This window comes from Oncorhynchus gorbuscha, unplaced genomic scaffold, assembly GCF_021184085.1.
Source record: "Oncorhynchus gorbuscha isolate QuinsamMale2020 ecotype Even-year unplaced genomic scaffold, OgorEven_v1.0 Un_scaffold_729, whole genome shotgun sequence".
Taxonomy (NCBI): domain Eukaryota; kingdom Metazoa; phylum Chordata; class Actinopteri; order Salmoniformes; family Salmonidae; genus Oncorhynchus; species Oncorhynchus gorbuscha.
This window is the reverse complement of record NW_025745783.1, coordinates 345,035-361,365: the sequence shown is the minus strand read 5'-3', so window position 1 is coordinate 361,365 and position 16,331 is coordinate 345,035. Positions and strand designations below refer to the sequence as shown.

General features: G+C 46.6%; 1 protein-coding gene and 1 long non-coding RNA gene across 2 annotated transcripts; one reads left to right on the top strand and one right to left on the bottom strand.

The window, feature by feature from the left end:
* Positions 1-320: 320 nt before the first annotated feature.
* LOC124019941 (semaphorin-4F-like) lies at positions 321-5,963 on the bottom strand (the record flags this gene model as incomplete). Its single annotated transcript, XM_046335384.1, has 5 exons — positions 5,576-5,963; positions 5,298-5,500; positions 4,200-4,333; positions 2,441-2,500; positions 321-415 (listed from the first exon to the last, which is right to left on the bottom strand). Coding segments are annotated over exons 2-5 (392 nt in total), but the record flags the coding sequence as incomplete, so codon positions are not given.
* A 4,996-nt stretch (positions 5,964-10,959) lies between these two features.
* On the top strand, positions 10,960-13,876 carry LOC124019943. The gene is made up of 4 exons (XR_006835880.1): positions 10,960-11,375; positions 11,569-11,694; positions 13,092-13,178; positions 13,579-13,876. It is a non-coding gene; the product is annotated as an uncharacterized LOC124019943 (long non-coding RNA).
* The last annotated feature ends 2,455 nt before the right edge of the window (positions 13,877-16,331 follow it).

Sequence of the window (16,331 nt, the reverse complement as noted above, 5' to 3'; positions counted from 1 at the left end):
ATAGGTGTAGAGTATAATAATAATATAGGTGTAGAGTATCATAATAGTAATGAAAATATAGGTGTAGAGTATAATAATAATAATGATAATATAGGTGTAGAGTATAATAATAATAATGATAATATAGGTGTAGAGTATAATAATAATATAGGTGTAGAGTATCATAATAGTAATGAAAATATAGGTGTAGAGTATAATAATAATAATGATAATATAGGTGTCTAGTATAATAATAATAATGATAATATAGGTGTAGAGTATAATAATAATAATGATAATATAGGTGTAGAGTATGAGAAGAGACAGAGAGACAACGTGACTGACTATGAAAGCACACTTGGGATTGTAGGCGTAGGAGCCACAGACGTAGATCCTTCAGAACCTCCAGCAGACAGATGTAGTTATAACAGTCATCCTGTAGAGGGAGACAAAGAAACATGTCTCAAACGGCATCCTATTCTCCCTATAGGCCCTGGTCAAAAGTGGTGCACTGAATAGGGGACTAGGGTGCCATTTAAGATTAGCAGAGGGGGAAAACAGAAGCCTGTTTGTATCTCTAATTCTTTACGATCTATGGAGCAAAGAACCACCCTTGCTGTCTCTGGCTGGTTGGTTCCCCTCTCTCCACTGGGATTCTCTGCCTCAAACCCTATTACAGAGCCTGAGTCACTGACTTACTGGTGCTCTTCCATGCCGTCCCTAGGAGGGGTGCATCACTTGAGTGGGTAGAGTCACTGACGTGATCTTCCTGTCTGGGTTGGCGCCCCCCCTTGGGTTGTGCCGTGGCGGAGATCTTTGTGGGCTATACTCAGCCTTGTCTCAGGATGGTAAATTGGTGGTTGAAGATATTCCTCTAGTGGTGTGGGGGCTGTGCTTTGGCAAAGTGGGTGGGGTTATATCCTGCCTGTTTGGCCCTGTCCGGGGGTATCATCGGATGGGGCCACAGTGTCTCCAGACCCCTCCTGTCTCAGCCTCCAGTATTTATGCTGCAGTAGTTTATGTGTCGGGGGCTAGGGTCAGTCTGTTATATCTGGAGTACTTCTCCTGTCTTATCCGGTGTCCTGTGTGAATTTAAGTATGCTCTCTCCAATTCTCTCTTTCTTTCTTTCTCTCGGAGGACCTGAGCCCTCGGACCATGCCTCAGGACTACCTGGCATGATGACTCCTTGCTGTCCCCAGTCCACCTGGCCGTGCTGCTGCTCCAGTTTCAACTGTTCTGCCTGCGGCTATGGAACCCTGACCTGTTCACTGGACGTGCTACCTGTCCCAGACCTGCTGTTTTCAACTCTCTAGAGACAGCAGGAGTGGTAGAGATACTCTTAATGATCGGCTATGAAAAGCCAACTGACATTAACTCCTGATGTGCTGACTTGCTGCACCCTCGACAACTACTGTGATTATTATTATTTGACCATGCTGGTCATTTATGAACATTTGAACATCTTGGCCATGTTCTGTTATAATCTCCACCCGGCACAGCCAGAAGAGGGCTGACCACCCCTCATAGCCTCTCTCGGTTTCATCCTTGGTTTTGGCCTTTCTAGGGAGTTTTCCTAGCCACTGTGCTTCTACACCTGCATTGCTTGCTGTTTGGGGTTTTAGGCTGGGTTTCTGTACAGCACTTTGAGATATCAGCTGATGTAAGAAGGGCTATATAAATAATTTTGATTTGATTTGATATGATATGCGGAAACAGTTCAAGTGCCCTGGGATAAGGAATATTTTGGGGATTTTCAAGTCCCTGATTGCCTTTTAGTTTAAGCTAGGCTGAAGTGCATTTGGCAACTCCTTCTTACAACAGGGCCATAACAGAGCAGGATAAAGTTGCCTCTAGACACAGATCTCAGGTCAGTTTACATTCCTTACCATAATGGCTAAGGTTAGGATTTGGGGTAGATAACATGATCCTAGATCAGGAGAACCTGGCTCTAAACAGATCAATAAAATATGGTTATAATCAGAAGTACAATGCAGGGTTTCTCAACTCAGGTGGCAGGAACACAATGTGTACAGGCCAAGGTTGGTTTTCATATGACTCCCATTGAATAAATGGTAGTGAAGAACTCTAACTCCCGGACTATTTAAGGTAAGTCATGCTTCTGTTTATCAGTCTTTGAAGATGACCAGATACAAAGTGAAAAGTCATCTGAAAGCCAAACATACAGGATGTGATGTGTTGTTGACAGGAAGCTGAAGAGTCAGTAAAGCAATCGTTATGGTAACGGTATCATACATCATGCCATAGGTGAGTATGACAAAAGGCAAAGGTGATGGGTGTGAAGCATGGCATCTCACCGACACCTTTAACCACGCATACACTACAGAGCAGCACACAGACACACACACACACACAGACACACACAGACACGCACACACACACCCAGACACACAGTTTTCGTGCCACTTAAAACACAGATCAAGAGCACCCCACGTTGCTCACCACTCTCTTGCCTTTACCCATACAGGACTTCCTCTCCTCTTCTGTTGCCTCCCACTTAATCTGCAGAGACAGAAGTCAAAGAGAGAACACACAAACACATACAGTTACATCCCACAGTTAAACAGGTTGAGCCCAGTACTGGACTAAAAAGCAGTGTCAGTGGAGAATCTCTATTGAGAAAGTTGTCCAGGACTAGGTTTAATCAATGTCTGGCATAGTGTGTTTGTCCCAGGTAAGACGTAGGTTTTTCTATGGTTTTGTGTTCATGAATACTCCCATCATGAACACACCAAAATATATACACACTCGTTTCACTGCCAGTTAGCTAAGATCAAGAGTGGAAATATGCACAGATAACCGTGCACACACAGACAGTCAAGTGAAGAAGTCTCCCCCTCCCATCTCTCTGTCCTCCCATCTCTCTGTACCTCCTTCTCTTATCTCCCTGTCCCTCCTTCCCTCCCTCCCATCTCCCTGTCCCTCCCCCCTCACCCCCTGTCCCTCCTTCCCTCCCTCCCTCCACCTCTTATCTCCCTGTCCCTCCCTCCGCCCCTCTTATCTCCTGTCCCTCCCTCCACCCTCTTATCTCCCTGTCCCTCCCTCCCCCTCTTATCTCCCTGTCCCTCTCTCCTCTTATCTCCCTGTCCCTCTCTCCGCCCTCTTATCTCCCTGTCCCTCTCCCGCCCCCTCTTATCTCCCTGTCCCTCCCTCCGCCCTCTTATCTCCCTGTCCTCCCTCCGCCCTCTTATCTCCCTCCCTCCGCCCTCTTATCTCCCTGTCCCTCTCTCCGCCCTCTTATCTCCCTGTCCCTCCCTCCGCCCCTCTTATCTCCCTGTCCCTCCCTCCACCCTATCTCCCTGTCCCTCCCTCCACCCTCTTATCTCCCTGTCCCTCCCTCCACCCTCTTATCTCCCTGTCCCTCCCTCCGCCCTCTTATCTCCCTGTCCCTCCCTCCGCCCCTCTTATCTCCCTGTCCCTCCCTATCTCCTCTGTCCCTCCCTCCCTCCCATCTCCCTGTCCCTCCCCCCATCTCCCTCTTCTGCCCTCTTATCTCCCTGTCCCTCCCTCCGCCCCTCTTGTCCCTCCCTCCACCCTGTCCCTCCCTCCGCCCTCTTATCTCCCTGTCCCTCCCTCTGCCCTCCCTCTGTCCCTCTTATCTCCCTGTCCCTCCCCATCTCCCTGTCCCTCTTATCTCCCTGTCCCTCCCTCCACCCCTCTTATCTCCCTGTCCCTCCCTCCACCCTCTTATCTCCCTGTCCCTCCCTCCGCCCTCTTATCTCCCTGTCCCTCCCTCCGCCCTCTTATCTCCCTGTCCCTCTTATCTCCCTGTCCCTCCCTCTGCCCTCTTATCTCTCTGTCCCTCCTTCCCTCCCCTCCCATCTCCCTGTCCCTCCCCCCCCCATCTCCCTGTCCCTCCTCTGCCCTCCCCCTGTCCCTCCCTCCGCCTCTTATCTCCCTGTCCCTCCCCCACCCTCTTATCTCCCTGTCCCTCCCTCCCCCTCTTATCTCCCTGTCCCTCCCTCCGCCCTCTTATCTCCCTGTCCCTCCCTCCCCCTCTTATCTCCCTGTCCCTCCCTCTGCCCTCTTCCCTCCTTCCTCCCTCCCATCTCCCTGTCCCTCCCCCCATCTCCCTGTCCCTCCCCCTCTTATCTCTGTCCCTCCCTCCCTCCGCTCTCTTATCTCCCTCTCCCTCCCTCCGTCCTCTTATGTCCTTGTCCCTTGTCCCTCCCCCATCTCTGTCTCTCCCTTTCTCTCTCACTGATGGGTGTTTCCAGGTGAGGTTGGAGGTGTGCAGTGCCAGAATGGAGCCTCTGGCTCCCAGGTAGAGTGTCTCAGAGCTGGGGTCTTGCAGGAGGACGCTGGCGTTGGACACCCCCAGAACTGCACCTAACCCTGAGGAGAACAGGACATAACATTAGGGATGTGCCCCAAATGGCTATTTCCTACAGTGCACTACTTTGGACCAGGGCTCCGTAATATATAGACTCTCCTGCTCCGCCCCATTTATTTGCCTTTGACCTTTGAGTGAATGTGCAAAGGATGAGACTGACTTACAGGGACTTTTACGGAACCATTTCTAAGCATCAGTAATTGTGTCACTTCCTCTACTGAGAAATACTCTTGTGGTTTGTCGGCTGCTACCCAGAGCTGGGGTGCAATAATTAGTACAAACAAAAAATGGTTTCTATTGGACAAATTCATTTAGGTCCATCCCCATTTCATTCCGTTTAAGAAATGTTTTGCAACAGAATCAGCATAATAAATAAACCCCTACTCACCAGTCACTCAATGCTGATTTAGGTAGACAATTGTGGGGCTAAACTCTCCTTTGCGTTTGCTATTTAGTCCGTGACATAGGCTCAATATGTGTCCGTAAACTGCTCCTTGTTGCATTTGTGTGTTAACACACACACACACACAAAGAGTGGGGCATCTTTAATCCACCATATTCTCTGTATCCATGAAAGCAGGCAAAACTAGGATAACACTGTAACCCCAGTCTATACTCACTCTGCATTATTCCAGGTACTTAGTGAAAACAGCAGTGAAATGACACGCCTGTCTTCAGTCATTTTATGCCTCCATCCTTCCCATCTGGTTAAATGTTGAATTAAGTAATTAACCTCTCCACTCCCAGATTAATAAATCACGCTACCAAAACCACACTGGGTGCTGATAATAGACTTCTTACAAATCTACTTGTTTGCTAGGCAACATCATTTGCATTGCTATGACTAATTTGATTGTAGCCTCCATAACGTTACCGTATCCATTAGGAATTGCTATACATTTTATTGCTATACATTTTGTATGTAGAGCGAGAGAGAGGCCGTTTGTCCAACTGTACTGTACTCACCTCCGTGAACATTGGGAATTGGTGTTTGACAACGAGATGAACCAGTTGTGAGCCACAAGATCACGGCCATAAAACAGGTGGTCCGCATGTTGAGAAGTGACATCAGGAAGAATGTCCGTTGATGACCGCGCGTCAGTTACGCATCATTAAAAGTGCGCTCGGGGCGTTCTGTCAAAAGTGGAGGACAGGGGGGAACGAAGCGCCTACAGAAACCAAGAAAACAAAAAAGTACGGTTCAAGTGTATCAAAATACGGCGTATTTTTTTATTCTCACCTACCTATTCGGTGTCCGATTTGGTGCTATTTCTAACACGGTATAATAGGCTACTTCGCCTCCTGGTGAGGTACAGTACAGTATGTAATATAACTATTACAACGTGTTAAACCAGGAAGCGTTCAAATCTCTCTAAATCAAACGTCAATACACGCCCACAACCACAGAGGAGCCTGAAATATACAGTAGTAGGCCTATTAACATTCACATATTCCCAGGTAAACAGCATTGAACTGAACAGTAGTCTGATTTATTGGAGGGGCACAATTTAAAAAACACAAAAAAACTATCAATGCACAAAACAAATAGTGGAAGGAGAGTTACTGGATACACACCCATTATTGTTTTATTGAATCACATCAGTAAAACAAAGTAAATAAGGAAAAGGATGTGAGACTGAGCCGGAAGTCATTGGTTTCTGTTGGGGAGGAGGCGGCTAACACTGTTTGAAAACATTTACATCGACCACTGACAGACTTAAGGAAGATCTCTGTGGCTCTTTTCTCCCTCTCCCATGTCCATTACACTGGTGTGCAATATTGATATTCATAACACGTTATACAAAAGGTATTACATCATAAGAAAAAACAATGATTCTGTATGTGAAAACAAGTTCAATAAATAAAGTAAGTAGACAATAACATTGTGAAATGAGTGAATTTGTGTGTATTGGTCTGAATATCTCCTTCTGGGCGCAGATCAGAAGTAGTGAACCTTAAAGGGCCATTTCAGACACAACAGAGGATCCTAAATGAACCCCATGTTTTCATAGATGACCTCTGGTGACTGGCGTCCAGCAGTGGGCCTCCTGGTAGCCAAGGTCCTGGTAATGGTCAACGACGATGATGATGAGGAGGAAGAGGAGGCCAGTGAGGAAGGGGGGGATGATGATGATGGTGATGAAGAGCCTGGCTTGCAGACCTGGCTGTAAAGGTGGGCGAACGGGTCAGTGTTGGGGCCCTTGGCTGGGGTCCCCACACAAGGCTCACTATAGATGGGTTCCTCTTTGCCAGGTTCCTGCCCCCGCTGGTCCCGGCTCTGTTTCTGTTGTTGAGTCTTATCAGGTAGAGGACTCGCACGGTCGTACACCTCGGAGTAGACCGGCTCTGGCTTGTTGTCGTGGTGATAAGAGCAGGAAGAGGAAGTGGGCGGGGGTGGTGGTGGTGTAGATCTCGGGGGTGTGAGTGAGAGGATGTCTGCTGGGTCGGCGTACACTGGTTCCGTTCGGTTGACATGGTGATTGCGGGGTGTAGAGGGATAGAGGGGGTGAGGGTGGAGGCTGTTGGGGGCGTCAGATAGGAGTTGAGGCTGGGGCTTTGGGTTTAATACTGTCTGCTGGCTCAGAGTACGGACACTCCTCAGAGCCAATCAAATTAGGCGGCTGTGAGTACAAACACTGCTCTGAGCCAATAGCATTTGAAAATACTGGTTTAAAACTGTAGCTGCCCTCCAAAATGGTTGCACTATCTGGCAGTTTGGGCAGTGGGGAGCGAGCACGAGGCATATTAGGGCTATGGTTAGCAACCACAGTGTCGCCCTCACATTCGTCCCCGGCGACGGCCTTCTGTTCCGTATGGCGGCCTCGATGAGGCTGAAGATGTCGTCAGCTTGGCACGTCTCAAAGGTGAAGGTTCCGGGTCCAGAGTCACAGCGCCGGCCCGCCTCGATGTTGAACGTCAACTGTGGGAGAACCAAGAGGATACAATTCCCACAGGTGTTCACTGGAAAATTGCACAATTGAATGTGGGCACCAAACGTATTATAACCTGCGACCTTCTTGATTGGACACTGATGACCCTACAATGATCCTTAAGACACATCCTTTTTTGGAGCCACACTGCCCTAAAAAGGCCAAACACAGTAACTCTGTTGTAATGGCCAGGTATATTATCTGATTAGTGTGGGATTTACTTTCCTGACACAAGAACAGTTGATCAGAGCATATCATGAAGTACCAGAAATTGCTGTCTTTTTAGAGAGAAAAAGACTTAAGTCTGAATTTGCAGTCAAAAAAATGATGTAGTTACTGCGTTTTGCCTTTGTAGAGCAGCATAGTACCGTACTGTGACGGCCTTGAAATTAGACACTAGAGAGTAGCATTAGATTAAAACTAGTAACAGATTAGGAATCTAATTCTATGGCTCAATGAGATTCTAAATTCCATGGTTCTACTGACCTTGTCTCTGCCATAGTACCGTACTGTGACGGCCTTGAAATTAGACACTAGAGAGTAGCATTAGATTAAAACTAGTAACAGATTAGGAATCTAATTCTATGGCTCAATGAGATTCTAAATTCCATGGTTCTACTGACCTTGTCTCTGCCATAGTACCGTACTGTGACGGCCTTGAAATTAGACACTAGAGAGTAGCATTAGATTAAAACTAGTAACAGATTAGGAATCTAATTCTATGGCTCAATGAGATTCTAAATTCCATGGTTCTACTGACCTTGTCTCTGCCATAGCGTCGTATCAGCCGATAGGGCCAGTCCTGCAAACTCTTCCTGGTCTCCGCCTCCTTAAGGACCAACCCCTCCTGGGCCACTTGCAGCCAATAGTACTCCCCTGGAGGCCGCAGCGCATCGCTGCATCCGTCTGCTTCACACCCACCCTGAACTCACTAACTGAGGGGAGAGAGAAGGGAGAGTGGCGGTCATGACCGAAGCACTATGGACGGTGTTCATTTCTATTTCTGGTTTTATATTTTGTGTTTATCTTTCCTTTGTTCGTAGTAATATCATTGAAAAAGAAGAACCTGTTCCAAGACAGCAGTAATCATACGCCCATTAGACATTAAACAGACAGAAGAATGGCTGTTAAGACTATAGTTTTGTGTGGCCACTAGGATATCTGATGTGCTTCTCACCTTCCTCCCTGGAGACGTAGATCTGGTTGTCCTCCATCTGAATTTGCGGCTGCTGACCAGTGGAGCCTCCCTGGGAGACAAGACATGTATTTACATTAGACAGAGAGAACTGTCCTCACAGATTCCTACACTCTTAGAAAAAAGGTGCCATCTAGAACCTTAAAAGGGTTCTTCGGCTGTCCCCAAAGGAGAACCCTTTTGGCTTCCATGTAGAACCCTTTCTACAGAGGTTTATACAGGGAACAAAACAGGTTTCTCCTATGGGGTCAGCAGAAGAGCCATTTTACAACCTATTTTCTAAGAGTCTACACATCCTCTATATAATAACCGTTTGGTGATGAAAGAGTTTAATGATAAAGAGACCAGTGAATAATGGCGTTAGCTGTTAGCCTTGTACCAATACCGAGACAAATTCCTAATTCAGCGTTGTTGAATGCTAATAAAGTATAATTCTACTTCGATCTGTAACTGTCAAAATGTTGAATTGAGACTGATCCATAACAGTCACAAGACAACAACAGAAGCTGCTATTCTCACCTGGAAGGCGAGGTCACACATCCTCTCCACCCACTCCACGCAGTCGTCCTTATCCGCTGCGAAGACGTACCTCCTGCCGTCGGTCTCCACACAGAAGGCGGCCATGTTGTCTTTGGGGCAGGCCTCAGCGTGTGGGGGCAGCCTCAGGACCCTGATCACCTACATTTACATTTTACTCCATTAGCAGACACTCTTATCCAGAGACTGTAAAAAATGTGACTTGGTGCGTCTCTGCTTGGCACTCAGCATTAAAGAGATAGAGCTTGCACAAGCCTTACCCCGATCTAACAGCTCATAGGAGCAGGGGCCTATCTCTTGTTTCTGTAGCATGAGCCAGTTTGATGTAAAAGTATGCCCTCTGGACAGGACGCTAGTTTCTCGCAGGGCCTTAGGCTTGTCCATATCCTGAGCCAATTATAGTGCATTCAACTAAGTTAGGTAAGACAACCACATACTGTATAACAGTCAGTGCCAGTAAAAAATAAATCCTCAATAATGCAGCTAATCAAAGTCAGTGCTAGTAAGGAAGACAAGTACAGCAGTAAGGTTGACCTCTGACAGGCGGATCACCCTCTTCTCCTTAACTTTGTCCTGGTGCTTCCAGACCCCAGAGGGACCGGCCCGCTCTCCTCCCCCACTTCCTGGCGCTCTAGCCTGGCTACACCGCAGCGGCTGGAGGGGTAGAGAGTCAGCCAATGCTGCTTCCACTTCTGGAGGGAGGGCGGAGGGAGGGAAGAAAGGGGATGAGGGAAGAGAGGGAAGACAGAAATAATGGGGAGAAAAAGAGAAAGGCCAAGAGAATGGGAGAAAAATTTGTGGGTGAGAAAAATAAATTTAAAAAAAAGTGAGTATCTAGTTTTCCCATTTCGCCCACAACACATTAGTCAAATGACAGACTCAGAATATCACCCCCCCACACTTTCTCCAGCACATCTGCCTATTTTTAAATAAAGGTGCAGTGGTAGATGAGGTATGTGTGCTCAGGTACAGTATGCGTTGTTTTACGTGTGCCTAGCCATGTTTAAAATTACATCCCAAATGGCACCCTATCCCCTACATAGTGCACTAGTTTTGACCAGAGATCCTGTGAGTCCTGGTCAAAAGTAGTACACTGAAAAGGGAATAGGGTGCCATTTGGGACACATGTGTTGGAATGTGCATGAGGAAACTGTAAGCAGTACTGTGTCTGGGCACGCATGTGAGGATCCGTTCCCCTCACACCTTTACACACGCATCATTACCAACGTAGCCTGTCTCTGCAAAAAAGACTTCAACATGTCGGCTACAGTAAATGTCCTCGTATACTGCAATCATATACTTTAAAATGTCAAGTGGAATTGGTAGAGGGATTAGATGGCTGTCATACACAGTACATAGAGTAAACAAGGGGGTGGGAGTTTACATGATAACAGCAATAGCCAATATCAAAACACTCGAAATAAACAAAATAAAAACGTACATTACAAGACTGTTATAAAGCTGCATTCAAAATCTAAATAAATACAATATGTTCCAATTGACTTTTATTGTCATTCCACAAAAACAAGCTAGATAAGGTACCAGGATGTGTACAATTAAGTGAGCTAAATAAAGTTAAATAAAGTTACGTGCTTACCTTTCCTACATTTCTGTGTTGAAGGTAAACTTGTCCTGCTTTCACATGAGTGTCCATTATGTTCAAAGCGTCTCTCGGCATTCAACTGAACTTTAACCGATAACTTGGATTTGACTGTGATATATGTTAGTTTACGGTATCCCAATCCTACACTTGTGATTTCAGTACCGTCAAAACTCTCCCCCTGACAAATGTAGGTGTGTTTTTCTTTCGTTACGTCAGAGGCTAAACCTATGGTGAAATTATGACCGCGTCCACACCTTTCTCACCGCCCCAGGCTACTACGTCTGGTCCAGGGGGTTAATGCACGTTCCTCTAACTACCTGAATCGACAAAAGACCAACCCTTGTGATGTCATACAATGAACAATTGCCTACACAGAGAACCATACAGTGAATAAGACGTGTATTGTGAAGACTGAAGGAAGTGAAACCGCCCATTCATGGTTGATTTTATTACGATGTTTGAATTGTTCATTGTTCTTTCATTTATGACCAATGTTTTTAGAACGGCTACGAATATTATTTTGGGACGCTGTGACATCGCCCTATTTATGATATCGCTGCGTAACTAAGGAATCGATAGAAGTATATTATGTTGCCTCAAACGTTCCAACGTTCTATGGAACATAGACTATTATGGGTTTTCCAACACACATTTAGCCACTGTCTCACGTAGCCTGTTTTAGTTTTGCTAGGCTTGACCCCGATTTATCCTTGACGAATGACCATCTTAAATATCAGGGAACAAAGAGCAATTGAATGCACTCTTTAAGGCACATTCAGGTATGTCTAGTACGGGTTTATCATTGCCATATTTGATCATTTCAATAACATAAACATTAGGCTATTCAACTAGTAAGAATAGGTCATTAATGAGATTGTCTCATAATGTTTACTAGAATGAAAACTTTTCACTGATGCTCTTGGTTGGTTAAAGGTGAGGGTTCATCCATCTCTCCACTCTTCTCTCCTCCAGTCTCGGGGCCCTCAGGCCAGAGTGGGGCAGTAAAGCACCTATGGGGCTGACTACAAGCCCCCCAGTGATCGACACCTCAGGCTGTTCAGGCTGCATGCAGAGCCGTCTTGCACCACACATCAGAAGGTACAACTAACTCGCTCTGTCTCTCCCTCTCTCTCTCTCACACACACACCAACACTTTCCACTTGTATACTAATACCATACGCTCTAAAAGGAAAGGGCTCCTGGAGTATCCTTTAGGGATTCTTCAAATTGAAACTGTGGGGGAGCCCAAGTTCATTGAAGAACCCTCTAAAAGGGTTCTTCAAGTAACTCCTTTTAAAGTATCCTCAAATAACCTTTTGGTGTACCCCCCCCTATTTTATAAAATGTATTATTAATCATCAGCATAACAATAACACAATATTTTAATTGTCAGTGTTTATTATGATTTTAGTAGCAAAGCAGAATTCACTCATCTCAATCTGAGGTAAACTCCTAGCAGAGCTCCAAGTCACATGGGTTTATCCTCTGGCCTGTTGATGTTCAATTACTGTGTTAAGGTTCTCTGTATCCACAGGCAGAATGATTTTAGTAGCAAAGCAGAATTCACTCATCTCAATCTGAGGTAAACTCCCAGCAGAGCTCCAAGTCACATGGGTTTATCCTCCTTTGTCCTTGTCTGTCTGTCTGTCTGTCTGTCTGTCTGTCTGTCTGTCTGTCTGTCTGTCTGTCTGTCTGTCTGTCTGTCTGTCTGTCTGTCTGTCTGTCTGTCTGTCTGTCTGTCTGTCTGTCTGTCTGTCTGTCTGTCTGTCTGTCTGTCTGTCTGTGCCTGCGTCTGTCTGTCTGTCTGTCTGTCTGTCTGTCTGTCTGTCTGTCTGTCTGTCTTCCTATCTGTGTGTCTGTCTGTCTTTCTGCCTGTCTTCCTATCTGCCTGCCTGCCTGTCTATCTGTCTTCCTATCTGTGTGTCTGTCTGCCTTTCTGCCTGCCTGTCTATCTGTCTTCCTATCTGTGTGTCTGTCTTTCTGCCTGCCTGCCTGTCTGTCTTCCTATCTGTGTGTCCGTCTGTCTATCTGTCTTCCTATCTGTGTGTCCGTCTGTCTATCTGTCTTCCTATCTGTGTGTCCGTCTGTCTATCTGTCTTCCTATCTGTGTGTCCGTCTGTCTATCTGTCTTCCTATCTGTGTGTCCGTCTGTCTATCTGTCTTCCTATCTGTGTGTCCGTCTGTCTATCTGTCTTCCTATCTGTGTCCGTCTGTCTGTCTGTCTTCCTGTCTGTGTGTCTGTCTATCTGTCTTCCTATCTGTGTGTCCGTCTTTCTGTCTATCTGTCTTCCTATCTGTGTGTCCGTCTGTCTATCTGTCTTCCTATCTGTGTGTCCGTCTGTCTTTCTGTCCGTCCGTCCGTCCGTCCGTCCGTCCGTCCGTCCGTCCGTCCGTCCGTCCGTCCGTCCGTCCGTCTGTCTGTCTGTCTGTCTTCCTATCTGTCTGTCTGCCTGTGTCTGCCTGCCTGCCTGCCTGTCTGTCTGTCTGTCTGTCAGTTGGCGGATATGTGGGCTCAGTACTACAGACAGTGTTTCCAGACCATTACCAACGGCCCACAGAACCCCGCCTTTTCCTTCACTCAGGTGAGTCCCTCAGCCACAAGAACTAACTTACTTGTCTTACCTGTCCCTAGATTGGCATACCTTAGGGGCATTTCATGGTAGATGTATTGATATTATCTTAGTCAGTCTCAAACCTCTCTCTCTCCCCTCCTCTCACCCTCTCTGCCTCTCTTCCATCCCCCTCTGTCTCTCTCCACCTCTCACCCTCTCTCTGTCTCTCCCCTCTCCCTCTCCACCTCTCACCCTCTCTCTGTCTCTCCCTCTCCCGTCTCTCTCATCCTCGCTCTCTCACCCTCTCTCTCTCCACCTCTCTCCCCTCTCTCTCAACCTCTCTCTGTCTCTCTTCTCTCCATCTCCCCTCTCTCTCTCTCTCCACCTCTCTCATCCTCTCTCTCTGTCTCTCCATCGTGTCTCTCTACAGAAGGGGAGAACAGTGAGGGCAGCTATGTTGGACAGTGAGAATGTCAGTAAGATCCAAGTAGAAAGGACAGCTCCTCCAGATAAGGGGCAGAGCCAGATACCACCACAGTGTTCGAGCTCCGACTCTGGGGAACGAAGGTCGGTCTCTCCCTCTCTCTCCTCAACCTCAGTCCATAACTCCCCCCCGTCCCGCCCTGCAAGGAAAGAGGCATGGACACATGCAACAGGGGATCCGGCACTGGGGATCACAACGACACCCAAGGACATGGTGGAGCTGCCTCACATCGGCAGTGGAGAAGGTGAGAGAGGGAATACCCTGTTCAGTTTGTATTGACAACATGTTTTTATTTGAGGCTTTGAATGGCCTTATAACTCCACAGTTTATCTGCTTTTGTTTCCTTTAGTGCAAGATGATAGACCAGCACCAATAACATATGTGTGTGTACTACCTGTTCCTGTTGTCACAGGAAGTGATGGGGAGCTTCCTCTGCAGGTGGAGCGGTTAAGGCGAAGCAGTTCCGTCGGGACATGACCCACTCATCTAGGCTGGAAGGCCAGATCAACCAGCGCATAGCCACCCAGTCTAACCTCATGCACCTAGGTAGGTCCTATAGAGACATAACAATATTTTAAACACTGTTCTATACCCATAGCCACCCAGTCTAACATCATGCACCTAGGTAGGTCCTATAGAGACATAACAATATATTAAACACTGTACTATACCCATAGCCACCAGTCTAACCTCATGCACCTAGGTAGGTCCTATAGAGACATAACAATACATTAAACACTGTTCTATACCCATAGCCACCCAGTCTAACCTCATGCACCTAGGTAGGTCCTATAGAGACATAACAATATATTAAACACTGTTCTATACCCATAGCCACCCAGTCTAACATCATGCACCTAGGTAGGTCCTATAGAGACATAACAATATTTTAAACACTGTTCTATACCCATAGCCACCCAGTCTAACATCATGCACCTAGGTAGGTCCTATAGAGACATAACAATATATTAAACACTGTTCTATACCCATAGCCACCGTCTAACCTCATGCACCTAGGTAGGCTTTCTATCACCAGCCTTATATCCCAAATAGAACACTAATGTGTGTGTATATATATATAGTGCACTACTTTTGACCAGAACCCTATAGGCACTATATAGGGAATATGGCTTTGGTCAAAAGTAGTGCACTATATTGCGAATAGGGTGTCATTTGGGATGTACAACCTGCATGCACCTCGGTAGGTCCCATAGCCACCCAGTAGGAAACATAGTACTCAACACCATCCACCCTGATCCTAGATCAGCACTCCCTACTCTGAGATGCTTTAATACGGGCCGAGCTAACACCATCCACCCTGATCCTAGATCAGCACTCCCTACTCTGAGACGCTTTATTATTCATGATAACTCTCATCCACATGTGTGTGTGTAGGGCTGCCATTCAACGGTGTGACCACCTACAGCCAGAGTTACACACACTGGGACAACCCCTCCACACTGAGAAGCCCGCAGTGCATCCTGCCTGAAGCCACACTCAACTGGTACAGTAGATCACATCCACATACCGACACGGATTGAAAGGATAGTATCTGTTCATACTTACTTACCTAAGGCCATGGTGCACAGGCCATGGACGACTCCTCTCCTTCACACTCTGTTCAGGACAGTCTCCTCCAGCTCAAGCTCCTGCAATCTGTTCACTGCGATAGATAACAACTGCAGACTACTACAGAGCAGATTACATAGTGATTCACACATACAGTGATTCATAGCAATCCCCTTCACCCAGCAACCCATTAACAGTCAAGTGGTGCTGCAGAGGTTATGTCCATCAGATAGTCTGGCGTCTGTAATAGCCAGAGGTAAAAGTGATGTCACAATAAATCCAGTTGGGGAGTATTGGGGAATTTTAGCAGCTCCACCGCTACTGCTTATACCTGTCCTCCAGACCATCAGATCTGCAAACATAGCTAGATTATCTACCCCCTAAAAAAACTAAAAAACATAGCTAGGTTATCCACCCCCTAAAAAGACATAGCTAGGTTAGGGCAGGATTATGACAGACTTTAATATGCTTCACCATCCATCCAGGAGGGCCTGGGTGTCAGAGTACCAGGACCGGTACCAGGGCCCGGATCACTACGTCCCTGGGCAGAGGAAGCCCCCTAGTGGCCTGAAGGAGCCCTGCACCACCAAGTACCAGCCTGGTGCCCACACAGCAGACCAGACCCGAGGACACATCTGCTCAGAGTATCAGAGGCACTTCACTAAGAAGGTAATATCCCAAACGGAACCATATTCTCTTCGTAGTGCTCTACTTTTGACCAGGGCCTTATGGTCCACTTTGAGAATAATTTTGCGACAAAGACCCAGTTTCAAGGCTCCCTATTAGAGTAAACATAAGGCTGCACTTACACACCACTACACTAGACACTCTGTAGAGGCTGTGACGAGGTGCACCGAGGGCTCTGCAGAGATTGAGATTTACCCCATTAACGTTTACATTTCAAATCGTATTGGTCACATACACATATTTATGTTATCGCGGGTGTAGCAAAATGCTTGCTTTCCTAGCTCCAACAGCACAGTAGTATCTAGCAATTCACAACACACAAATCTAAAAGCAAAATAATGGAATTAAGAAATATTAGGGTGAGCAATGTTGGAGTGGCAATGACTAAAATACATTATATGCATATGAAATGAGTAAAACAGTATGTAAATATTATTAGAGAC